General features: G+C 36.3%; 2 protein-coding genes across 4 annotated transcripts; both read left to right on the top strand.

The window, feature by feature from the left end:
- Positions 1 to 531: 531 nt before the first annotated feature.
- On the top strand, positions 532 to 4,134 carry LOC107766416 (uncharacterized). 2 transcript variants are annotated; one of them, XM_016585194.2, is made up of 4 exons: positions 532 to 664; positions 2,112 to 2,583; positions 2,659 to 3,582; positions 3,695 to 4,134. In XM_016585194.2, exons 2-4 carry the CDS (start codon positions 2,402 to 2,404, stop codon positions 3,795 to 3,797), a joined length of 1,209 nt encoding a protein of 402 aa, XP_016440680.2. In that variant the 5' UTR covers positions 532 to 664; positions 2,112 to 2,401; the 3' UTR covers positions 3,798 to 4,134. The 2 variants fall into 2 exon arrangements, with proteins under 2 accessions (XP_016440680.2, XP_016440681.2); XM_016585195.2 differs by having other exon boundaries at positions 543 to 664; positions 2,109 to 2,583.
- Positions 4,135 to 5,273: 1,139 nt separating this feature from the next.
- LOC107766417 (DNA replication ATP-dependent helicase/nuclease JHS1-like) lies at positions 5,274 to 26,348 on the top strand. Of its 2 annotated transcripts, none has more exons than XM_075257397.1 (34): positions 5,274 to 5,983; positions 6,705 to 6,872; positions 6,956 to 7,189; positions 7,273 to 7,335; positions 7,472 to 7,834; positions 7,916 to 7,969; positions 8,060 to 8,121; positions 8,858 to 8,990; positions 9,136 to 9,246; positions 9,372 to 9,468; positions 9,651 to 9,733; positions 10,769 to 10,834; positions 12,120 to 12,275; positions 12,400 to 12,455; positions 12,582 to 12,639; positions 12,759 to 12,869; positions 13,478 to 13,534; positions 14,569 to 14,703; positions 14,785 to 15,039; positions 15,814 to 15,888; positions 16,788 to 16,909; positions 16,997 to 17,069; positions 17,168 to 17,272; positions 17,483 to 17,650; positions 21,343 to 21,412; positions 21,497 to 21,648; positions 23,062 to 23,139; positions 23,220 to 23,312; positions 23,402 to 23,539; positions 24,670 to 24,709; positions 24,806 to 24,879; positions 24,983 to 25,117; positions 25,774 to 25,893; positions 26,004 to 26,348. In XM_075257397.1, exons 1-34 carry the CDS (start codon positions 5,432 to 5,434, stop codon positions 26,157 to 26,159), a joined length of 4,413 nt encoding a protein of 1,470 aa, XP_075113498.1. In that variant the 5' UTR covers positions 5,274 to 5,431; the 3' UTR covers positions 26,160 to 26,348. The 2 variants fall into 2 exon arrangements, with proteins under 2 accessions (XP_075113498.1, XP_075113499.1); XM_075257398.1 differs by having other exon boundaries at positions 12,120 to 12,279; positions 12,404 to 12,455.
- Positions 26,349 to 27,090: the final 742 nt, after the last annotated feature.

Here is a 27,090-nt window from a genome sequence, read left to right as displayed (position 1 = left end):
GAGGAGAAAGGGAACTGAAGTTGTTTAAAAAGTGGGTACAAGTTAAAAAAAAATTTAAAAAATAGATATAAATTAAATGGGAGCGACCAAATAGGACGCCCCGTACAATTTTTACGAAATTCCTTAGTTACTACAAGGTCATAAGCCTTTTGGAACTTCAACACCCTTTGCGTTAGAGAATGTGAGGCCCTAAAATGGCAATTATTGATCCACATGCCTGGGCTATAGTGAAGTCCAAATACAAACTTCCTATCTTGGCCGAGATTGTTACAGAAATAGCAAGTCAGATTCACTATTTACTTTTTTTTAGCTGCTATTGATTTATTATACATATATTATGTATGACTTTTACATATATTATACATCTGTCGGCTATTTTTAATTTAAGAAATTAATTGAGCAGCTATTTGAGTTAATTCTTCATTCTTTCTTTTCTTTCTTCATTTTCTTACACAGAGCCCAGCCCAGAATAATGGGCCTCCCAACCCATTAACTCTATTTTTCGCAAAAAGAAAATAAAAAATTCTCTTTCCTCTCTCCAAATTTCCCTCCAAATCCACAGCTCCTCACTTTTTTCTCTCTCTCTCTCTCTAATCTCTTCAACCCTACCCAAACTCCATTGGAGATTAGTTCACAATTAACGCCTCCCGAAAGGAAAAAACGGGTAATTTTATCTACTGATATTTTCAGAAAATCTTAACTTGGGTTTGCTGCTTTGTGATATGGTATTTATTTTGGGGGTTGTGCTGTGCCTGTGTGTGTGTGCTGCTATTGTTTGAGATCTTGTTCTGATCGTTTGTAAGAACAAATCTTTTGCCTAGTCTTTAAACGTTTTTGGAGATTCTGTTTTATGAGAAATGAAAATGGGTTTTGACAAGAATTTGGATGTATAAATTTGGTATTGGGCAATACTTCGTTAGAGTTCAGGCTTTATTTAGTAGAAACTTTTAGTTATTGCATTTTTCTCTATCTTGTTATTTCTAAGTATGAGCTCAAGTTTATGATATTTTTCCTTCTGAGATTAAAAGTATGGTTAACTTTTGCTGGTTTTCTGATGTGACATAATCTGATTATCACACGGTTTTAGGAAGTTAGTTTGACTTGTGCTTTATTAATAAGAGTAGTGAAATAAAATATTGAAGTTATCGTTACATCATTGTTGAAAAGAATGAATTTTTGAAAGAATTCAAAGTTTCGTACAAGAAGTTGTGGGATTTCCTAGAATGGAAAGTATCAAGTAAATTGTGACAGAAGGAATTATATACTTTAGCATGAAATAGAGAACTCCAAGTATAAGTTTCAGGGAGAATGTGTTATAAGGATAAGAAGACTTTGTCAAAGTATACGTTGCCTTCAATTTTATGTGATAAGCTTAGGCCTCGTCTCCTGGGAAACTTTAGAGGCTTTTCCAGAGAATCCATCAAAGTTTCGGCTGGAAATCTATGTTTCCCAGACTTTTTTCTTAAAACTATAAGATTTTTTTTTTGAGTTGACTTGAATGTTTCATGTTCTTGTAGTTCATTATCCTCTCTTGTTTTTTCTTCTTTTAGATGCAACATGCATAAGCATTTAGAGCAGGAGTCAGTTGACCCTATTGTGTCATGTTAGCTCAGTTTCCTATCTTTATGGTGTTCAGCTGATTAAGTCTGCAAGCTTTTATTCTAATCTTTATGTGATCACATAGACGATAGAACTGATTCTTTATTTCGATCACTTTCTGAACAAGCTCAACCTTCAAAATGTTCTTTTTCTTGGGGGTCTTCTACAGATGGGAGTTAATTTTTCTTAGTTGATTCTTCCGTAGACATTCTTTCAAAAGATGCCAATATGTACCTCTTAAATATCATTGAAGGATGTTGTCATTCATTGGTGATATGACCTCATTCATTATATCCAGGGCTCATAAAAACTGCACAATGTATGAGTATATAATCATTGATGATATATTTGGCCACTGCCTTAATCTAGAAACATGTTACAACCTTAGACAAAAATGAAGGTTATCAAATTCAAATAAGAATCAATTTCTTGTTGTTCTCATATTTATTGGAACAGTATGCTTTTAGTTATTTTTGTACTTCAATTTACGTTACAGATGTTTTGTCTAGCAGGTAAAGTGTAGATAACATGTTGTGGAAGCAAGGAAGTAAAACGGTCATTTGAGGTCTGTTGTCATCTGGCATTTCGACCTTGATAACTATTCTGCACTGGACTGTTTGTGCTCCTACTTGTTTTATCAGAGTTCTTTTGTATTGTTGCTCAAGAGATCCATTTTTGTGAGGACTTTATAGTCAAGGGACTAGAGTAGATAATCTTCCTTTTGAAAAATTTCCTCCTTTTTTCTTCTTTTATTTTTACATTTTTTGGGGGGTCGGGGGTATTGTAAGGTTTCTATTAAAGCATGGACCTGAAGATGGAAATAGAAAAATCACAAACTTATGCTGAAGGAGGAGCGGAGGCAATACTAAATGTTCAACCCAATTCATCAATCTCTATTGCTTATCACAATCTATTTGGTCCTCACGATGATTTAATGCTTCTTGAGCTTGATGAGAAACTCCTACCTGATATCCTCAATCAAAGGTGTGTTGTACCATTCTGTAAAGTTCTTCAATTTGCTATCTAAAGTTTTGAGTTAAATTTATGCTTATTCTGTAGGGTAACATTAAGAGGGCAGCCAGATGAAGATGCAGTTCTCTGTAGCCAGTCAAAAACTTATGCCATTAAATTTGTTGGAACTTCTAATTCTGTATTTCTTATACCTCCTCCTGACCTACCGATCACACATGGAGCTTCACCAAACTCAAGTGAAAAGCATCATGACAATTTGACAGTTGCTTCTGTCATCAAAGTAGTACCTGGCAGTTTGGAACTTGTCGAGGTTGCTCCTAGATTGGACAAGCTCAAATCGCTTCTCTCAGAAAACCCTTATGGTTTTGATGAGGTGTCACAAATGGATACTGAATTTGCGCACAAGAGCAGGGGCTTGTATGCATGGGATGACCTTGTTGAAAAGGTGCAAGCCAGTGACGAGGAACTGTGCACAGGGTTGCGAGCTCTTTCAGCAGTAGAGATAGATGGATATTGGCGACTTTTAGATGAGAACTTTGTGGATGAGATTCTGAACATGCTTTTGCATGATGCAGTGCTGAATGACTGGCCTTTAAGTGCTCTAAATGAAGATGAAGTTTTGCGTGTGCTGGAAGCAGATGGATTCCCTCGGAAAATAGTAAGGCACTGTTTGGAAGTTTATGGAAGTAAGGTGGATGATGACACTAGAGGCGGCTGTACGTGGAGGTTGGAAGAGAGGCTAGTTTGTGTGCATTTTGCCAGAGTAATCTTAAGAGGGAAAAAAATGAAACTTGAAAGATTTATGGAGGAGTGGAGAAAGAAAGTTCCTGAAGGGATGAATGCAAGTTTTGATGTGCTAGAAGGGGAAGTCTTAACAGAAAAGCTCGGGATCGAGACTCGGATTTATGCTTTTAGTGTTTCTTCACTCCCATCTGTGCCTGCTGAACGGTTTTCGAAACTATTCCAGGAGAAGCCAAAGTGGGAATGGAATGAACTGCAGCCATTTGTCAGGTTGGCTTTAACATTTCATTGCCTATGATTTCAATCTTGTTTATTTCATCTTACTTGATGCTTGAAATGATGTCATATGCTCCATTTCCGCTGTTGTTATTGTGATGTGTAGGGATTTGAAGTTACCAGGACTTTCTCTGGAAGGTTTACTACTCAAGTACACTAGAAGAACTCAACCAAGCATGGATGCTGAACCAATTTTCAGTGCAAGATAATCGCAAAGTGCGCCACATTATTTCCCCGTACATGTTCCACAATTGGGATGGTTTACTAGACTTGTGAAGAGGAAGAGTAATGTAAACTTGATTTTGGAATCTGTAAGCAAGTTTACTATCTAGTTGCTTTGCCTCTGCAGTCAGTTAGCAGCTCCTTATTCTGTTGTCCTTGTAACAGTAAGAACTGTACCAGGGAGAAGAAACTATTGAGTTGCATCTTGGGTTTACAATTCCCTTATGTAAACATTTATGAATTCCGAAGTCCTAAACTTTTGTTAAATTTCAACTCTCCTTACCCCCGGGTGTTGACATTTATATGTTAATTATCTTTTCTGCCTGTGATTATAGTCCAGTGTCAAAGATTATTCCCTCGCCTTCTGCTTTAGACTATGATTTAAAAGTAAAAATGCTTAGAATTTATATTTTGACTCTGAACAACAAATAAGCTGTTGTGTCTAGGGGAAAGAATAAAGTTTATAACAACATAGTGCATTAGTATTAATTAGAACGAGTAGATATCTATATGGTTGACCACTTTCAGTTGGATTTTCTTTTCAATGTATTCTATTAGAAAGGGAGAATCAGAAATGCGAAAAAGGGAAAGGACCAACGCTTGAGAATCAATTTTGACATCTATCATATGGAAGATTTTTACCAGAACCGTTAGACCATAAACTTTGATAACCACTCTTGTCTGGACTAGAAATATTTTTTGATACTTTTCGAAAAACTAAAATTGTATGTGTTTTAAGAATATACGTTGTTTTTCCAATTTCAGAACAAAGTGTTTTTGGAAAAAATCCAGAGGTAAGCTTTGAAAAAATATAACACTGATTTTCTCTGAAATATTTTCGCAAAGGCCAGATCAAACACAAACTTCTTGGTTTAGCTCAAATGGTTTTCCAATAATCTCTTAGTCGGGAATAGGAAAAAAGAAAACATTTCTCTTGTTTAGAGCATAACAAATTAAAATTTGTGAATTAGAGTACTTACTGTTTGGGAAGAAAGGCTTCTAACCCATCATATCCGTGAAAATGGCATGAGGGAACCAGTTTTCGAACCGGTAATTGAAAAATAACCAGCTTTTGTAAAGTTATTGAAAGATATTCATTATTTTGCTGAAACACGAAAAGTTTCAGCATAATATATTGTATTACGGAGCTCATGCGTATAAACTTTTAGCATATTATGTTGGAACTCCAACACATTATGAAATTCCAGCACATTATGCTAGTTCTCATATGTAAAAAAATTCGAACTCCAGCATATTATGCCGGAACATTTTTGGATTTTTAAAGATATTTTTGTTCAGATTTTATCTTTACGTGAAAAAATGACTAAATTTTAATTATTTTTGAAACCGAGACTATTTTTTAATTACCAAGTGTAAATCCTAATTCTGATTTTTTCCCGTTATATCCTTTAATACAAAAATACAATTTAAAAAAAAAAAAAAGCCTCCAACTTCACTACCTCCAAAGTCCAAACCGTCCCCCTTCTCTTTTGGCGGGAAAATCCCTCTCTCAGTTCCTAACATTTTTGCCTCTTGCTTCAATCTTCTCCGATGACCTAAAACCCTAGTTAGTGTCATCTGTATTCTGTAATAGCACAACTCAGCTCAACCGAAACATAAAATGGCTCCAAAGAAAAGAACAAGTTCAGGATCAGTGAAGAAATCAAGCAATCAAAACCAGAACCTTCAGCATCAGCAGCAATCTCAGCCTTCCAAATTCGGGATCCAGCATTTCTTTGAACGCCACACCCAAAATGTCCTCTCTCAGAAATCCAAACCCCTCCTCGTTCCCCACAACTCCAATTCCAACTCATTTCAAAACCCTAAAGAAAATTCCAGTGTATCAGTACCAGAAACTTCTACAAATAATGGATTGAATTCGGAAAAGCGTGACAAGGATAATGCGGTGTCTCGAGATAAAGGTTGTAGAAATGTGAATAAATCGGATCATATTGATGTAACGGAGAGATTTAAGGATAAGGGAGTTGGGGATGGTAAAACTAAGGGAAAAAGAGTGACTTCGAAAAAGAATGAATTGGGTGGTCCGTCTCAGAGTACACCTACGGAGAATGTGGTAACTGCAGGTTCAGTGGAGGATAAAAATCAAGCAGAAACAACGCCTGAGTTTTGCAAGTCAGTGTCTGTGAAGCGCTTCAAGTTTTCTCCAGGAATGGTAATTATCTTTATTTTCTGATGGTTGGTTTCTAGCTATTGTTTACTTTTTTATTGGTGAGTAACATCATCAGTGAGGATTCATATTAGCCAACACCAACTTGTTTGTGATTGAGGCGCATTAACTGTTAGTTGCATCAGTGAAATTTACTTGGATGGAGCTAATTTCAACGTGTGTATATGAATGAAGGGTCTTCTTGTTTTATTAAATACTAGTGCAAGATTGCAACTTTTTAGGCTCATTCTACAAGAAATCGTGCTATGAGGGATCGGGCCATGGGTAAGAGGAAATTAATGAGTAAACTCATTGATGTAACATCATGCCAAAGACTTTTAAGCAACGTGGCTTTCTGTGTCACTGAAGTTAAAGTAGCATTTGTCGATCTTTCACTGGACAGCTGGGGAGTTTGGGGGCCCAACCTCAGAGACCTGTCTAAAATTTCTATAGACATTGCATGGATGTCCACCTTTTAGAATTTTAAAGACATGTCGATGGTCTTCTTTGACCCCAGCAACCTCTTCTATCTTGCAAGGAGGATTTTGAATCCATCAGTTGTTTAATAAGCTTGACACATCTTTTAGTCTATAGTTTTAAATGCTTAGACTGTTGCATTCATGGTTAAGAAAGCATGAAAAAGAATTAGATCTAACTGATTCAAAAGTTGTCCAAGCTTGCTTGTCAGTTACACATGATCTAATATATATATGCTGTTGTTTGTTAGCTGATCAAGCAAAGCCAGGATGATGGAGGTGATGAAGTAACATGGAGAATATCTCCAGTGAATGAACGACTTCATGCCGTGTCCAAACAGTTACCAGAGATGGTAAAGGTGTTGGCGGATTCATCACGCTTCAACTCCTTAAGTATTCAAGAATGTTCGCTGAAAAAGGTACATTAACATATGTACAACTATGCTGTGCCATTTTTTTGTTATAGATCATTGTAATACTATAATACTAATGATTACTACAGACGTCTCCTGGGACAGAAAGAAAGTTTGAGAAGCGGCTTTGTTCACCTCCACTGAAGGCGCTTGATAAATCATTAGTAAGCTCAAATAGGGCTAGCTTGAGAAACAGAAGCAACGATCATGTAATGGATCTGTGGGAAACCAATGGAAACTTTAACTGCCAGAGCAAAACTGAAGTAACTAACAGTCAGAGTCCTTTTCAAACTCCACCATCTTTGACATACGGCAGTGATAAGGTAGTATCTGCATCGTCATACTAGTAAACATCTGTCACATTTCGTGTAGAAATGTTTCTGATGATTTCTGGCAATTAATGCAGCCTGCCAATGCGGTCAATAATAATGAAGTTACTGATCAGCTTGGTTCAAGGCAACACAAAAAGGTCTTTGACTGCTCTTAACATTTTCAGCTAATGTAATTATTTGCTGTTAGTCATTTCTGACCCCATTTGTGCAGAAGATGTAATTAGTCGTACTTCAACAGTCCCCGTGCTTTATAGGTTTTATATCCTGTTTCAGGCATTGATTGAGCTTTTAGACCAAGTAGAAGATGTTATCTCGGTTGAACCAAAATCTAAGGAGAAAGTTGCCCATAGTCATGATGAACCAGCTAAGCCAGCTTCCATTGTGCTAGAAGATGTAATTTCTGTTATACCAAAATATGAGGAGAAAGTTGCATCCCATAGTCATGAAGAGCCAGCTAGGCCAGCTGCCATTGTGCTAGAAGATGTCATTAATGTTGAACCAAAATGTGAGGAGAAAGTTACATCCCATAGTCATGATGAACCAGCTAATCCAGCTGCCATTTTGCAGAAATCGGCAGAAATATTTTGTGCACGTGACCAAAGGAAAGAGTCAACTATCTATTTTCTTGTATTGGAGGTACATTGGAACTTCTCTTATTTAAATAGATCCTTTATGTGAATTATGGATCGATGTACTTCAAAACATATGTTACTACAGGTTTCTGAGAAGCATGGACAAGTTGAAACATCTGGACAGCAGTACTCCTTCAAGGTTTGTGCCAAAGCCCCTTGCTAAAACCTTTGTGAGTTCTCACTTCTCACTAACCCAAGCGATGTACGGACACCTGACAATGACTTTCAGGTTTTGCGCATACTGAATGAACAAAGTGGAGAAGAGCGGGTTTTGCAATTGAGAGATGAGTGGTAATGAGTTGAATCTCTGTTATTTCATCTATTTTCAATCTGCTGAATATACTTAAAAACACAGATTTACAATCAAGCTATTTCGTTCAAAAGGACCAATACTCTTGAATAATTTCCTCTATTTCTGTTATAGTAGAATGTAGACAACATGGGGGATGGACTTTCCTGGTCACAATGACTTGTTACTTGAACACGAATACTTTTGCTACTCTTACCTCATCTTCCCAACCGACAGTTCAGTTGTGATGATATTTAGTCATGCAGAACAACAATCTCAATGTGCATTGTGTAACTTATATCTATTATTTGCTTCTTTAGATCTGTCATGGACCCAATGAGATTATCATGTGAACTAAACAAACAGAGATTTCATGTGAACTAAACAAACAAAGATTACAGTGCCACTACTACTCGGATGACCTTCAAACACTAGTTTTGTCCCCCTTCTTCTTGCATCATATGTCTTTTGTTGTTGAGGTAGCTTTTATGTCTTTCTTGTCTTTGCATTTGAGTTTACAAAGGCATCTTTATCCTAAATTCTAAAGCAGACAACGTTCTAGTCCCAGCCGCTTTTCTGCATTGCTTCATTTTATAAAAGTACCTTCCAGTTGTGAGAAACTATAATTCATCATCTGTATGAACCTTCTGTGGAAGAGACCAGAGATCGTCTCTTCTTAATCTTTGTAATTCTGATTGTTGACAGACAATTATGATGAGGAACTTACTTGCTTTCCAGGTGCTATAGTGTTGTTGCACCAGGAGATACTATTCATGTCATTGGTGAGTTTGACAGCGAAGGAAAATGTGAAATAGACCGTGAGAAGAATTTTCTCATTGTTCATCCAGATATTTTAGTCTCTGGAACAAGGGTATGTGTGTGCAATTATTTTTCAGTTGTTTGTTTCGATTACTCAACATCTTGTCTTTCACTGTTCCAGCTTCTGCAAAGTCATGCTTCCATCAGTTGATGATTCTTCTTTCTCCATTGTTCTTGAACGTTGAGTACTCTGTTAGGTTGCTTCCAGTTTCAGTTGCTCAAGGCGAGCTGTGCTGGATGAGAGGTTAAAATCTGGCGAGTATTCAGCTGCAGCATTGATTGGCACATTATTGCATCAGATGTTTCAGGTTTTACAAATGAAAATTTCTTGCTTTCTATGGCCATAGGCACATTTATTATCATAGTTTAAATTTTCACTGCTTTGCATGTACTATGAACTATGCCATTGAAAGCGACTGACACTTTTTGCCAGGCTGGGCTGATCAGAGAGTCTCCTACACAAGAATTCTTGGAGGATTATGCAAGGATAGTGCTCCAGAAAAGTCTTGAGAGCCTATATGCATGTGGAGGTGAGGAACATAAGTTTCTCCCAATTGCTACTTTGTGAAGTCGTAATTATTACGTTGGCCATCTGGAAAATGCTTTCTTAGAAGTCCTGGAAAAATGATTCTCAACGACAAGTCTACAGCAAAGCACTTAAACTGTCCATTCCTTTCAATGCTGAAACTTCTCAAACTTGTGGTAATTGCAGTTGATGAAAATGATACTCACAAGACATTGATCGAGGCAATTCCAAAATTGCTGAATTGGATACGTTCCTTCCAATATTCGGAGGTAAATGGCTACATATTTTATTAAGACTGAATTGTTGTTAAACACTATCTTGAGGCCATTAGTAACTAAGCTGGAAAGATGGGATTGTGATTTTGAAACTTTCGAATGGTGTGAACTCCTTGTTAGACTTGGATTACATCAGGCTACTTTGTTCAACAAAGCATGCAGCCCTATCAAGAACATGTCTTTTTTTTTTTCTTTCAGAAAGGTGATGGTTTATGGATTGTTTACAATTTTTTTGCTAACACTTGTAAAACCCAAATGAAACAATTGAAAAATAAAAAGGATATGGTACCTAAAGAAAGCATAGTTAGAGCCATCTCCAAAGTACTATGTTCCAAATTCTTTGTACATAGGCTAGTCCTCCTCTTAGTCACGTCAGCCAAAATGTGTGATAGATGGATACATGTGTGGTTGTATGGGTGCGGATCTAGAAGTATGATATGTTATCACCTAAATCTTAGGATTGGGGAACTAGAAAATGTGGTCAGTACGGGTGCTGAGATACCACTAATAAATGTATAGTATAACATATATATTTATATGACTAATTCATTTGAAAGACATCCGACAAAAACAAATACAAATAAATTGCTTTAAATATCTAAGCTTTTATTCCATAAGTATATCACATACAATTACAATTTTTCAGAATACTTTATCTGAATACTTATGTAAAACCCAAAATTTGAAACCAAAAACGCAGCCAACCTATGCTTCTCAGCCATACTGTAATTGTAGCCAATGCAGCCTAGATGAATTAACCAAGTGCGGTGGTATCTCACACCCATGCCCTTATCAATTTGGATTGACTTTGGTGCAGTGGTTTTTTTTTTTGAAGGATCCATGTAACATAGGCAACACTTGTCCTTTTGCCATTTCCATTATTTTCTACTTCGTTGGTGGCTAGTTCTTTGTGTTTGATTCTCAGTACATCTTGATTATGATTTGTGCCCATTCTCACATTTGTTTCCCACATTGTTATAATTTCTCTCCTTGTTTACCTAACATATTTATGAGCTTAACTTATGTTAGGTTTCAGAAGGCCCAAGTATTGATTTTGGAAGTGAAGATGGAGTTAAGAAGATTAAAGTATCTGAAGTAAGGAACCTCCTTCTATCTTTCTTGGTAATGCAGGCTTGAGTTAATACTTGCAATCAATATCTTTTAAGGCTATCCATCTTGAATAATTTAATGATCTTGAGATACGAACTTTGTTAGTTCTCAAAATCATATGTTGCAAATATTTCTGATATACAAAGCATTAACCACATCAGGATGATCATTAGGAACTGTGTTAAATGAGCATTAACACATTTATCTCTAACATTAGTTTCTTTTTGTATTTATGATTTGTGATGAACAAATAAGAAATAATCGACAAGCTTTCCACACAGCAACCTCAAATTGAAATTTAATTCACACTCTATCTACTATACTGTAGTGTCGCAACTGGAGTATGAAAGTACATGTAAATTGTCCTCCTAAAGTATAACGTTAAGATTTTTTTAAAAGAAAAGGTTCATTATTAATTGATGAGTTATGGGACATCAGATATAAATTGTGTTATAAAGTTTATGGTAGGAGATTGTTAGAGGATGTCTAGTAATGAGCAACCAATGGAACATGTTAATCTAACATTTAACTAATATTACACTCCCCAAGTGGTTTACAGGATTTGTGCTTCAGTTCAGTTAGCTATATGCACTTGGGACTGCTTTCTTTAACCAAGATTATGCCTGATTTATTAGTTTTGACTGGATATTGAGCAGTTTTTTTCTGAAGGACATTATTTGTCTTAAAGGAGAATAAACTGCAACATGATGCAAAACTACTGGTGCTTTCTTGCATTATCTACATGACAAACCCTTCTTTGCTGGAAAACAAAGGAGAAACATTACTTACATGTCAAGAACATATGTTCACCTATAATTGTTTTGAAAATGCATATAACATGGTTCACCCTGTCCAGTCTCTCTATCCTCCCTGTGTTTATATTCTTTTCATTTTGGATGTCCTTAAATATAAACTGACAAACCCTTCTTTGCAGGAAAACAAAGGAGAAACATTACTTACATGTCAAGAACATATGTTCACCTATAATTGTTTTGAAAATGCATATAACATGGTTCACCCTGTCCAGTTTCTCTATCCTCCCTGTGTTTAATAAACTGTAACATGATGCAAAACTACTGGTGTTTTCTTGCATTATCTACATGACAAACCCTTCTTTGCTGGAAAACAAAGGAGAAACATTACTTACATGTCAAGAACATACGTTCACCTATAATTGTTTTGAAAATGCATATAACATGGTTCACCCTGTCCAGTCTCTCTATCCTCCCTGTGTTTATATTCTTTTCATTTTGGATGTCCTTAAATATAGGTACTTGATATTGAAGAAATGGCATGGGCGCCAAAATATGGGTTGAAAGGCATGATTGATGCATCCTTGCGAGTAAATGTAAAATTCAACACCAGTAAACATAATGAGATGATTATGCCTCTCGAATTTAAAACTGGGAAGGCAACAAATGGACAGGCAAGTTTTGTTTGAGAATTTGCAAAATAGTATCACTTAGTTGTGAAGTGATGATAATTTTCCACTTTATACGTTCTTGCTAGGCACCTAACCTCTAGGCTATCATTGGCATTACATTCTGCAGACAGCTATGGAACATAATGCTCAAGTGATGCTGTATACCCTTCTTATGTCAGAAAGGTGCACCGAACCCTGCCTATTTGCATAAGTATTCACCTACTGTTGGCATATGCTGTACTGCCATGTAGATTTTCCTTTAGTTCTTCATAGATTCATCTCATTGCCATCTATTTTTCTCTTAATTAGATACTCGCAGCATATTGGACATGGTCTCCTGTATTATCTGCATACAGATCAGACGCAGGTAAAATCAAGCATTTGATTTTGATAAGTAGGTGAAAAACTAGCATCTGTAAGAATTATAAAGTTTGCTTTTCTTTCTTTTTTCTTTGCAACCTTCTAAATTACACTTCATTTTTCAAGGGAATAACTGTTCGAAGATCTGACTTGGTTGGCCTAATAATGCGCCGTAATGAACTTGCAAATGATCTTCTCAAAACCACTATAACTCAACAACTGCCACCAATGTTACAGGTAAGGTATCTCCGTCTCATCCTGTTATACTTGGGTTAAATACAGATAGTGTTTGCTAGAACTTAATATTTTGCATTAATACTATCTAGTCATTGAATATGTGGCTGATTTCCACATAATGGCATGTTGTCCACTAAGCATTCAGGGTTATCCCGCATTTCCTTGTGTCCTTTTATTATATTCTGTTCTTGCACAGTCCTGTAAGTTTATAGAAATTGTTAAGGTTAAAAGGCTCTTAATTGTATTCTGTAACCTATTCTCTCTGGTACCACGTAAAAATCTCTACTGAAATATATTCCCCCCCCCCCCCCCCCGGTTTGGTCGTCTTCATAGAGGTGAATGTTTTGCCCGTTAAGTGTAGTTCATTCCGAGTACACCTTCATAATTAGTATTGAATACTAGTTCTTCCTGTAGAGACCTAAGCATGGTTGTCATCTTCCACCACTATCCCAGGCCACAATCATTTATCGCCTTAATTATAAGTAAACACCATAAAAGTGATCAGAAAACTTAAATTAGCTTATTACCTGACCAAGAGGAACTCATTTAACAAAATCTTCTAGATATTATTAACTTATTATTCTGGTGACTTCTTTCTTTTGATGCAGAGTCCAAATATGTGCAGAGCCTGTCGACACCTCAATGTCTGTACCATTTATCATAAGGTAATTTGAGAAGTTCTCAGGGTTTTTATAGTGACAAGCATCCATTGTACTCTTTTACGTATATAGATTTTCAAAATAATTGGTTAAAGGGGCTTCCATGTTTACTCAGTTTTCAATCCTAAAACATTTTAGCATCTTTACCTCTGCATGCTAAGAAAATGTTCTCCTTTCAAAATGATCGAGATACTGAGAAACTTATGATAAACCATCTATAGAAGAAAGGAAGGGAGCTTAGTTGTTGAAGTCAGTAACTAAATCCTTTGGTTGGCGAATGTGCATGTGATAAATATACAGAGGTATCTTCATCAAAATAAATATACAGAGGTAATATGCTTACACGCACTGTAGTTCCTTCTCCTAGAAAAACCTGTTCATGTGGTTAAAGTAACATAGTTGCTTGCTGATAGAAGAAGGGGCACTTAACAACCAAGAGAAAGTTATTGCCTCAAATGCCATGTTTAGAATACTAGTATTAGGCCTGATTCCTGAAATATATCAAAAGACTGTAAACTTTAACATTTATGCTACAACTAGTACTTATTTGGAACCTGAATTGAGGAAAAAGATTGCATTTATAACATCTATGTTAGAATTCTAATTATGTCAGGTCTTAGTTTTCTTGACAAAGGTGCCAAAACTGGGTGCGCGCCTAAGAAGCTAGACATGTAATCAAGGCAATTTAATGGCTTTTCTGAATACGAATCAATTTGCCTAATGATGAGGAGTCCGCATTTTGCAGTGTGCAATGTGGAAAGGACTAAAGGAACATATTTGAAATCGAGCAGCAATTGCTTCCTTTTTTGTTACCAAATGGGTAGAATAATGGGGATGATAAATCGACATTCATGTTTTCCATATGAGCCTAACCAATGTTGACATGAAAATCAGCCATCTTTTCTTGGTGTATGCCCGAATACTTATTCTCATCTTAATTGTGCTTATATATCATATTATGGGTAACATCAATATTCAATATTATTGGGACTTTGTTGAAATTAAAAACTTATACTACTGGATCCTGAAAATTTTCATAGGCATACGGTGGCAACACAGAAGGTAGCGGTTTGGGTGTTGTGTTTGATTCACTTGTTAGCCATCTAACAAATGCACATACTAATTTTCTTCAAAAATGGGATCAGTTGATTGACTTGGAGGCTAAAGAAGTTGAGGTACAATACATTGTCGACTGTAAATTAAGAAATCACTTCATGGCAATTGAATATCTCTTTGCTTGTTAATTTTTTTTCCAGGTTGTAAAGAAAGAAATTTGGAGTTCACAAAGTCCAAAGAATGACCTTTACGCTCCTTACTTATCTTCTCTTGTCCTTGATACATCAGAACGAACCACACCAACAAAGTTTTGCAAAGGAAATCAATTTACTTATCACTTTGTACATCGAGATTGGACTTCCTTGGGCACTCACCAACAGGATGGAGATGCTCTTAATAGTTATAATTTTCCTATGAAAAAGTTTGAATCCTCACTTAGGAATGGGGATTATGTGGTATTCTTCTTTCCCATATTCTTTTTGTTTTATGCACTCCTGAATGTTCTATTTTCACAGCAATCAGCTGAAGCAAGAATTACTTGTCCATAGGTGTAACATGATCTGCTTGCCTCCAAGAGAACAGTAGTGAGACAGAGCAGTTATATGCATCTATAGCAAACTGCACGATCCTGTCCCTGTGAAATATAGTAATCGGATGGCTTGGACTAATGGTTCAGTTAGTTATTTTGGTGAAGTAATGAAGCTTCTTAGAATTCAATGAATCAACTATGCCTTGATCTTGAATTAGTTGTGGTCAGCTACAGGAATCCTCTTATTCATTCCACTCTATCTAGGAACACATGCCTTGGTGGCTCTGGGATCATCCCACAAATTTAGTAATTCTCTACCAGCGTCAAACCCTCGGGCTTTACTTGGGTTTGGGACCACTAGGCTTCATGAAGCTCATAGAGGACAGGGAGTTCTCACTATTCAATAACAAAAAAAACAGAATAATAGTCAATTATTTTCTGAAAAAATGGCGTAATTTCTGATTTATCTTGGGCCATGGCTTATGTTTGTATAAGTTGCCTGCAAATAGAGTAATTTCTAGTTTTGTTGAGCCTCTCAATAGCTGAATTGTTTGTTTCGTTCCTGCACTTTCAGCTCACAGTAGTGTATGAGTTGTGATCATTTGAATTGAAAGTGCTGTCTTATAAGCGCAATATGTTTGGTTCTATTCATGGTCATGAGCAATTGACGGTATGACAATATAAATTTTAAACTATTCAGATATTGAGCACTGAACCTGGTGGTATACTAATAGCTACTGGAGTTGTTGTAGATATGAGTTGCTCTCGCATCTCGGTGAGTATTAGACCTTTGTTTGGTATTAATTCTTCAATGCAAGGAGTTATTACTTTATAGTGTTTGTCATTGCTGCAAAAAGCCTAGAATGCACGGATATAACTTAGTTTCAGTTCCTTCTTTTCATTCTCCTTAGGTGGAGCAACCCGAACTTTTCAAATAATCTCATTTGTTCCAATGAAAAGTAGGAAACTTATATTTCTCGTCTGCAAATTATCTTCGTTAATGCTGTTAGATCTCACTTTGGTCCCTTTCAACAGCTGAAAAGTTTTTGCCTTTCTTTAATAGAAAAGGTAGCTCCAAACTATACAAGTAGATGATATACGAATGAAATAGTTTGATTTGTTGAGACAAAACAGAACAAGAGCCCTGACCATTAACAAAACTAAAGCTTCACATGGCTCTTCCTTTTTATCCCACTTTCAAAAAGAAAAACTACTTCATGACCTGGAAAGCATTTTCCAAAATGAAAAGTTAAAGAAGTCCATACACGGAAGTCTTCTAAACCAGTGTTCGTCTTAAGAAATAATTACAACTAAAGCATACTAGTGTTTAGCTTACTGTATTTAGTTAGGGCTAAAGCATTCTTTTGTTAATATATCTATATCTATACAAGATTTTACGACCTAACCTGTCTATCTTATCATAGTATTGTTTTCAAGTAGTAGAGGTCCATTGTCACTCATTCTGAAGTGAGCCAGGCTACATTCCCTTGTATGTCTTTGATTTTTAAAAAAAAATTGTGGATTTGTCTAATTCTTTATGATAATTCTGCCACTAATTAACAAGTTTGGAATATAAAATGCCCTGGGTACTCCTTTTGATTTTGGGTCCAATAATATGTAAAAGGAAAAAGCCTGCGCAGATTTTAACTTGTAATATTTGCTTTCATAATTCAGGTATCTCTTTCCAAACGCTTAAGGCTTCCAGGTAGCAGCCGGACTTCACAGGCACAAGATCTTCATCAGCAGTTGTGGCGAATCCATAAAGATGAGTTTATGGGTTCATTTGCAATTATGAGGTATTCAAATTTTTTCATGTGTTATTATCTCCATCTGAAGTACATATATTTGTCCAAGCGTAATTTGCTCCTGCTTTGATTTTGAAGATTCAACCTCATACAACTATTTCTGCAAAATGAGCAGAGTTCTCATCTGAGGAAGATGATAGTTGATTTGGAGGTGAATGCTCGACTTAAGTATGAAATTTGATTTGCAGCTCCTCAGCCACAGCCCTCTTTAATGAATGAGAAGAAAATCTTACCTGTGAAATTCTGCAGGTGCCTAGGTTTGATAGTGGATGTCAATTTAGTCAAGACCCCGCCATCTCATACATTTGGTCGGAGAAAAACTTGAATGACGATCAGCGCCGAGCCATACTTAAGGTGAAGAGTTATTGAAACTCTGTATAATTTGGTTTATATCTGCACCTGCAAATCAGATGTATTGTGAATTATCAGAATCTTAATTGGATAAACCAGATACAAAGCAAAACTTACAGCATTCGAGTTGTCAGAACTCTCAACCATATCAAACTGTCAGAATTGTATTGTGAATTATCAGAACAGCATCATATATAATTGTCATTACTGCAGATACTTACGGCAAAGGATTATGCGCTGATACTAGGAATGCCAGGGACAGGCAAAACATCCGCTATGGTCTATGCTGTGAAGGCGCTGTTGATGAGAGGTTCATCCATTTTGCTTACCTCCTATACAAACTCAGCTGTTGATAATCTGCTTCTCAAACTGAAGGCTCAGGTCATCTCCATCCTTGATGCTTCTATTAGAAACTTATTGTTTTGATCTTTATTTAACTGCTATGCTGTATCTAAAAAACTTAGAAGGTATAAGCTGTGGAACTGGTGTCAACATAGTATAAAATTCTTGCTTTAAATAGTCTTGGGAAAGCTAGATTTAGCAAACTGAAGAAATCTATATTCGGTGCAAGGTAGGCATAGGAGTTGATGTGTAGCATTAGATGAAACTGGTTGATTTTAGAAGGGCCTACTATGGCAACTACATTCCCTAGCTGCTTCTACTGGTATTAGTGTTACATCATTATTTCCTCTTTATCCTTCGATCATTTAGTAGCTACATACATTTTTTATTTTACTACCTCCAAACTCCTGAAATAAATTCCAGCATAAAGCTGCTTGGTGGTGACTCCATCGAATAAAATCCTTTTTGAATCACCAAATTGTCGCATTCATTGAAATCCCTTCCTCCACTTGTGAGAATTTGTTGCATATGTAATGTGGTTAGTGAATGGGCGTTAAGGAGGATCTCCACCTGTCATTTGAAGCTCTGCTGGAAGTATGTGTTCTCGCATGGACTAACGGGTTGAAGGAGCCATCAGGGAATTGGATATCCCTTTAAAAAGGGCTGGAAGACCCTTTTAGATGCGAAATTCTTCGTTTTTTTTATCACATGCTTCCCATTGGTCAATGATCAACCAAGGTGCTCTATACTTCTTCACTACTTGTAAGGCGTGACATATGATTCATTGACTTTTAATTTAATAAAAGAAGACATTCAAAATGCGAATGTCTAGCTATTTAATGGATAAGGGAATAGATTATAGCTGTTCAGCTTAACTCAGTGCAATCTTGTAGAAAGAACAACTCAAACTTAGACATTCAACTGTTAACTATAAACCCTAAACCTATATTTTTAAAATATATAATTAATAACAACCTTTAAAGTTTAAACTGTTTTGTAACTTGAAGCATTTTCAAGGAAAACTAACAAATGCCTATCAGAAATTCTAAACAAGGGATATCTTGAGTCCAAATTGATAAACACAAGTCATTTACTTTGAAATTTGATTCCTCCATATTGTAGATCATGTATAACTTGGTCTCACCATGAAAAGTTTTAGATAGCGCTGTTAAGCTGTTGATGAATTAGTAGACAAGCTATTCGGATATATGTTAGTGGGGCTTAAGCGAAGGGGCAAACAAATCTAATCTATTAGCTTCATGGCAGAAAACCAAAATTCTATCCTTATAATCCTTATCCTAACATAATGCTGTATTCTGGCCCGGGCCTTAGTGGGCCTAACGGGCCGGGCCTCGCGGTCCCGGGCTTCGTGGTCCTGGGCTCTTGCGGTCCCGGGCCTGGCGGTCCCGGTCTTCGTGGGCTCAATGGGTGGAACCGGCCCGTGACGGGCCTAAGCCCACATGGTCCTGTGCTTAACGGGCCGGGCTCGTGGGCTTTGCGGGCCTAGCGGTTTTTTTTTTTTTTAAGGCAATTTCTTGTAGTATCATGGCTATATTAAAAATATATATGTAGTATATATGTATATCTAATTATTAAAGTGCTTGACGAAAAAGAAAATAACAAAACAATAGTAAAACACTAAATTGTCATGCATAATATATTTTCTTGTAGTATATTATATTGTATCTTATGTATATATATTCTCTTATATATTTTCTTGTAGTATATATATTGTATCTTATGTATATATATTCGCATAATATATTGTATCTTATGTATATATATTGTATCTTATGTATATATGTTCGCATAATATATTTTCTTGTAGTATATATATTGTATATTATGTATATATTTTCGCATAATATATTTTCTTGTAGTATATATATTGTATATTATGTATATATATTCGCATAATATATTGTCTTGTAGTATATATATTGTATATTATGTATATATATTCGCATAATATATTTTCTTGTAGTATATTATATTGTATCTTATGTATATATATTCTCTTATATATTTTCTTGTAGTATATATATTGTATATTATGTATATATTTTCGCATAATATATTTTCTTGTAGTATATTATATTGTATCTTATGTATATATATTCTCTTATATATTTTCTTGTAGTATATATATTGTATATTATGTATATATTTTCGCATAATATATTTTCTTGTAGTATATTATATTGTAAACTAATGATGTTTCTAGGCGTTTAGCAGGTTCTCTATTAAAAGTAGGAGTTTCTACAGGTGGGTCGACCGGTGCATCAGTTGGGTTATTAAGAGGACTAGTAGGTGTATCATCTAAATCCGGTGCTTGGGTTTCATCATCATCCTCATTTTCCTCATTATTTTCTAAGATGGTTTCATTAGGATAAAGAGCATTCATAATTTCATCATCTAATCTTTCACCTGGTGCAACATTATGATAAAATTCACTATCGGTAAATTGAAAACAAGGGTGATCACTATCAAGAATTACGGAAGGAGGAGGACGTCTAGGTTGGCGACTACTTTCAACTTGCTTATCTTTTCTAGGTCGGGGAGCCGGGGGAAGGGTAGTTGGTTGGCCACTACTTTCACCGGTTTTATCTTTTCCTTTACCAAATATTTTTTTCAAAGTAAATGCCATATTAATTATAATTATGCAAACTAAACCACACAAAAATATATTCTAAACACGTAAGAGTTGAAACGAGTTTACCGGATTGCCGAACAACTTCTTGAAAATTGAAAATCGTTGAACACTTGAAAACTTCAATTCAACAACTTCACAATTTTTCACGAAATTTCAACAATAAATTAAGTAATTGTAGTAGAGAGATTGAGAGAGATTGAGAGATATTGAGAGATATTGATGAATTGGTGAATAAAAATGAAAGAATGAGGGGGTATTTATAGTTGAGAAATGGGGAAAAGTGTAATTATATAAAGTTTGGGGTTAAAATAAAGTTTGGGGGCCAAATGGCCATTTTTTAAACTTAAAAACGGTCATATTTTCAGCCCAAACGGCTAGATTTTAAATATGGCCGTTGGAGAATTTTAAATTTTTTTTTTTAAAAAAAAAATAGCCGTTGGGCCCGCCAGGCCCGCCTGACGGTCCCGGGCAAAACGGTCCCGGGCTCGTGGGCTCAAACTTGAAGACCGGCCCGTGACGGGCTCAGGAGGACCACCAGGACCGGCCCACCCAGGACCGGACCACCAGGCCCGTTAGGACCGCGGGCCCGGTCCGGTCCGGTCCGGTTCAGGCCCGGCCCACCGAGCAGCCCTATCCTAACATACATTTAGATCAAATCCAGAGCCTGCTGATTTCTAAGGTAAAAAATAACGCAATTACCTCTTCGTGTATAAATGTATCAAGTTAAAGATCCTTCTTTTTATCCATTTAGACATTTAACTATATGCAGCCTCTCTGCAAGTAAAATGAAGCTGATTGACTGACATGCAAGCGTTATCGAGGAAAATCTCTCTTTTCTTCTTCCTCTAAGGGCATGATTTTCTGAAATGTCCTGCTAGGAATGATTTCTCGACATGCTTCACCTACATATTACGGAGTATCATTTATTTTTCCTAGTGCTTTCATTCTCTGGTATGCTTCTGCTGATTGGCACTGCCAACCACAAGACACAAGTAATGTAGTGCTTTTACATTTACATACAAATCCTACTGCATTACCACTTCAGTGGACATCGGGACTAACATATATACTGTTGCAGGGTATAGATTTTATTCGTATTGGAAGATATGAGGTTGTACACGAGGAAGTTCGAGAGAATTGCTTATCAAGTTGGTTTCTGGTAACTTTGTCGAAGAGTTTGCTTCATGATTGGCCCACAGAATACTAATTTACTGCTGGACTTTCTCCTACAGTGATGGACACTCATGGTCTTGAAGAGATAAAGCAAAGGATAGAGCAAAGCAAAGTTGTTGCTGTTACGTGTTTGGGGATAACTAGCCCATTGCTTTCAAACAAGAGATTTGATGTGTGTATCATGGATGAAGCCGGACAAACTACGTTGCCGGTAAGTTTCTATAGTTTATGTTGTAGTGAAGCATTTGAACATTTTGTTGAATAGAGGTCTTGAATGAGGTTAAACTTGTCAAAGTTGCTATTGCTGATTGCAATTGTTCTATATATCTCAATTAACAATGTTTTTATTTTTTTGATAAGGTGAAGTTTTATTAATGAAGGTACCAAGATGGTAGAGTTACACCAGACCAAAAACTGCCATTATACTTATCAACTACAAACCAGCTATCTCCTCCAAGAAATCTATGTATTATTCTAGATTTTCAATAACACTCCTTTTACACCAAAAAAAAAAAAACAAATTCAAAAGATATCTATATTTAATCCTGGATACATGCTGTCTTATCCCTTCAAAGAACTCTGTTTCTCTCCAACCATGTTGTCCATAAGACACAGGGGGATTGTTATCCACACTGCCTGCTGACTTCTTGCTACTTGTTGATGTTGCCATGTCTCCAGCAGACTTATTACATTTTGTGGCATAACCCATTTGATACCATACAAACCAAGGAATAGCTCCCAACACTGTCTTGCCACTTTGCAATGAATGAGGAGATGATCGACTGTTTCTAATTCTTCTTCACACATATAGCATCTATTAATTAAAATAGTTCCTCTCTTCTGTAGATTATCCTGACTTAAACAAGCTTCCTTTGCTGCCACCCACCCAAAACATGCTACTTTAACAGGAGCTTTTGATTTCCTTATTGCTTTCCATGGCCAATCAGATTCATACCTCTCTTGTTGCTTCTGTAAAAGAGTATAACCTCTGCTAACTATGAATTTCCCATCATTACTTGCTGCCCAAATCATTGAATCTCTCCTATTGCCCTCCAAACTGACACTGTCCAGCAATTGCATTAACTGAGCGAATTAATCTACTACCCAGTCATTAAGGCCCCTCCTGAAGATCAACTGCCAGCCATTACTTGAGTAAAAGCCTGCTACCTTCCCATTCTTGTCAGAGAAGCAGCGATATAAAACTGGAAATTTTGATTTGAGACTTTCATTCCCCATCCATACACCAGTCCAGAATTGGATATTTTTACCATTCCCCAGCTTCAACTTTACAAACTGACTACATTCATTCCATAGACTACTGATAGTGCTCCAAAGTCCCCCTTTGGAAGAGGATTGGACTGCATGAGGAGTCCAAAAATCCTTCCTGCCATGTTTGACATCTATGAGTTGTTTCCATAACCTATTGCTTTCATCGTTATATCTCCAAAGCCGCTTAAATAATAGGCTTTTGTTGTGCAGCCTTAAATTCCTTACCCCCAAAACAATCTCTTTTGCTTTTCCGTTTCTGTGTTTTTAGAGCTAGTTATTTTTATGAACTACATTTGTCACCAGATGACAAGTCCTTACTTGAAAAACAAATGACAATATTAGATTTACAATCCAGGTATCATTGGGACCATTGACATTTGCATCAAAATTTGTTCTAGTTGGGGATCATTATCAATTACCACCACTCGTCCAGGTAATCTTGATTCTCTCTGCGTTGAGCTCCAATGCTTGTGTAACTTGTGATACCAAAACTTCGAACTGTTTCCATATTAGAGTGCGGAGGCTAGAGAAAATGGAATGGCAGTAAGCCTGTTCTGCCGACTCTCAGAAGCTCATCCCCAAGCAATTTGTGCTTTGCAAAGCCAGGTATCTTCAAATTTCAATAAGATGTTTCTTTCCACCTCTGAAGTTCGTTTGGGTTAATATAGTTGCCACTACTATGCTACAACTTGCAGTACCGCATGTGTGCAGCCATAATGGAATTATCAAATGCCTTGATATATGGTCACAGATTGCGATGTGGTTCTTCTCAAGTAGAAAAAGCCAAAATCAAGTACACAGCATTGCCATCTGGACCTACGTGGATAAAGGAGGTAATAGTCAGTGATTACATTGCTTCCAAGTACAATGCTGCTTTATTTTAGTAATGATCCAAACATAAGAGGCCTGCCCAGCTAGAAAGAATGATCTTAGGATGGAAAATAGATGTTGCTTCCAAGTATGATACTACTTTATTCTATATATTCCAAACTATAGAGGCCTGCACCTTCTATAAAGAGATTGATGCCTGGATGGACAATACGCCTGGTGAAACTTGTCCATTTTTTGAGCACTCATAAGTTCTTCCCTGTATATAAGTTAAACGTTTGAGCTGCTGGTTCATTTCCGCAAAGTTAATTCCGGCAATAAACCACTCAAATCTGCACTTTCTACTTGCTTCTCAAGGAGCAAGTCTGCTCATATTTTCATGTCATAACCACAGTGATTCTTTTTCATCTTAGAGTGATTTACGCTTTCATTTATATCTACTTTTTCGATGTACTTATTTAGGTATATGCACTCAAATTAAAGTGGTGTCGTGTAAAACCTAGTGCACTTTTTAGTTTTTAGTGTTTCCGTCTGGTAACTAGACACAATATAAGACATCTTTTGCCTGTCCATTCTTTTCTGTCCGGACCCTCGAGAAAATAGAAAAATCCTGTTTCTAACTGAAGCTCTACTAGTGAATTCTGAGGTTTTTTATTGGTTGATCTAATAGGTTTAGACTACTGAGGAAAAAAGTCAAAAACAGAATAGCCTAAACACATGTTCTTCACTACCCTTGTATTAATGAGACCGAATTGTTGGTTGATCTCTTGTGTTTCAAAAAGTGAAATTTGTCTACCTGCTGTCCAAAGTTTCTCATTGCACAATCTTAAAGGTCCTTAGAAAGGATGATTCTTACCATAGTAATGATTCATACAAAGTTGTACATAACTGACAAGGAGGAGTTCAACTTTGTATACAAAGGTCGTGATGGGAATGTAGGAAAACAGTAGGAGAAATTTTACAAGGGAGAAATTTAGTGCAGTTACTTGGTGTGATCATTATCTGACAAGGATGACCTCATCTTAAGCAGTTATATTCCTTCCAGAAAAATATGTAGTATGAATTGTGAGGGTTAATACCCCAATTGCTTGTCGTCTTATTCTGTGAAATAACCTGGTATGATCTGTCTTGACAGGCTTTGAATCCAGACAGACCTGTCGTCTTTATAAACACAGGTCAGACAAATTTCCATCTCAAATTATGCAGGCTTGTCAAATGCAGTTTAAACGTTCTTGTCCTAAGCTGTTGGCTTATCTGTTTATCCAAACTAGATTTGTTGCTTGCATTTGAAACAAATGACCGTAAAGCTGTAAATAACCCAATGGAAGCAAATATCATTGCTGAGGTATGATGCCTCTTGCTTCTTCCATGAATATTAATGACCATTAGCATCGGATCACAAGAAATATATTAAGCTGTAATTTCTGTATAATGATTTTGGCCTGCAGATAGTGCGTAGGTTGTTGAGCAGAGGTATATTGGAGGAAGATATAGGCATCATTACACCCTACAACTCTCAGGCAGATCTTATCCGGCAATCTGTTTCCACATCAGTGGAGATACATACCATTGATAAATACCAGGTAATATATGTTGATGTAATTACATCCTTGAAAAACATCTTAAATTTGCAACTTTTCTTATTTTTAAAAAAGACAGCTCCTTTTTGGCAGGGTAGTAGAAGGGGAAAGGAAATCACTAGACCAGCCTTACTAGAAACATATCTGTCTATGGTTATTCTCTGACACGTTTGTAATTGTCAACTACACACATAGGCGACCTAGTACGGTTTTGAACTATAGGGTCCTGAATGCCATCTGGAAGTAGAGAGCAGAAAAATGGTTGGCTTTCCGTTTCTGAAACAGAAGTTCAAGAAGCCTAAAACTTCTCAATACCCTAGCCCAGAACAAGAAGTCTAATCCCTCGCATCTCACAATGCTACTTCAGAGACACTTACTTATCTTCACCTGACTTTGCCTAGAAAAAAGCCCTAAGTCCTTGTCCAGTTGTTCGTTATCTATCCTCAACCGTTTAAGATTATATATGCCATCTATCAGCCCCAAGAAGCTCGTTTGGCAATTCACGAATGATCCAATCTACACGATTGTTTGCGTTTAGAATCATTTTCTGTGGCTCATGGTGGTCTTGCAGTTACATCAAATTACTTGATTTCTTAGGTAGAAAGGACTAAGAGATCGGTACATTCCCTAGTTGTTCTAATGTAATCTACTCTTTGCAGGGAAGGGATAAAGATTGCATTCTGCTATCCTTCGTAAGGTCAAGTGAAAATCCAAGAAACTATGTTTCTTCATTGCTTGGAGACTGGCACAGGATTAACGTGGCTCTTACACGTGCTAAGGTTTAGATACTGTTCCTTGAAACATTTGACTGAAAATTTTGCTCTATTTGAGACTTTATGAAGTTCCTCAGATTATATAGAATAATGTACTTACTCTTTTGATTGAACAGAAGAAGTTGATAATGGTAGGTTCATGCATTACACTGTCAAGCGTGCCTCTGCTAAAACTTCTCATAGAAAAGGTGGAAGAACAAGGTGGCATTTTGAGCGTTTCCAAGAAGGATATTCATAAACCGGAATTGAAGAGATGTTCCAACCTGAGATGATGGTGAAGATGTGCCCCCCCCCCCCCCCCCCAATTTTGCTATATCTTAAATTATTGCTAAATCCAGCCCTTTTAGGGGTTGCATTTTTGTATTCTAACGCAAATGTAAATATTAATGCCCTGCGAGACCAAGCCATCCACTCGTGTAAATAATAGTAAAAATTCCTGGGTGAAATGAAATTGTTCAAGGTTAAACTTCACATTTCACGAATGTCTGTATATGATGTATCAGATTGCCATTCCAATGCTGGTAAAATGCTAGAACGTTTTACATTGGGTAACCTTTCATCAGTAACCGAATTGGCAGACATTGGTCAATATAGCCAATTTTAATTTGCACCTTCAATTTCGCTGCATTATGTTGTCATAATCCAACGAGCAATTTTGTTCGTAAATTAAATAAAGGACTAACCATAAAAGCAATCTCTTTATTGCATTTAGCCAATGAAGTGAAATGGTATTATTAGATGTAATGAGAATTCTCGAATTGATTTACAGGGGTGCCGTTCATCATGTTTAGAAAGGTCAAGGTAAGAATGAAGATCACACGTTTCACACTTTGCATTCTACACTCACGCAGAAAATTGGAAGCAAGATAAGTTCCCATTGGTATAATCAGATCTCTCTAAAACAGAATTTGAAATTTAAGTGTTATTTAATTATTGTAGACAAAATTTTCCAAAGAATCAGTTTTTTTTTTTTAAACTTATAGTAAAAGATATAAAAAATTACTTAGATTTAAAACCTCTAAAGATAAGCATATTTCACTAGCTAAAAACTGAAGAAAGCTAATATATTATCAACAAGTACATATTGATGTAATTTTCTTTGTCAAAATTGGTGCTGTATTGAATATTCAAAATATATGTGGCTTTATGACAACAGAGCATTGGTAGTGCTTTCTTTATTATGAAAATAAATGACAATTAACA

Source organism: Nicotiana tabacum, chromosome 7 (assembly GCF_000715075.1).
Source record: "Nicotiana tabacum cultivar K326 chromosome 7, ASM71507v2, whole genome shotgun sequence".
Lineage (NCBI taxonomy): Eukaryota > Viridiplantae > Streptophyta > Magnoliopsida > Solanales > Solanaceae > Nicotiana > Nicotiana tabacum.
Note: the sequence above shows the minus strand (reverse complement) of the source record. Positions and strands in the feature narration are given on the sequence as shown.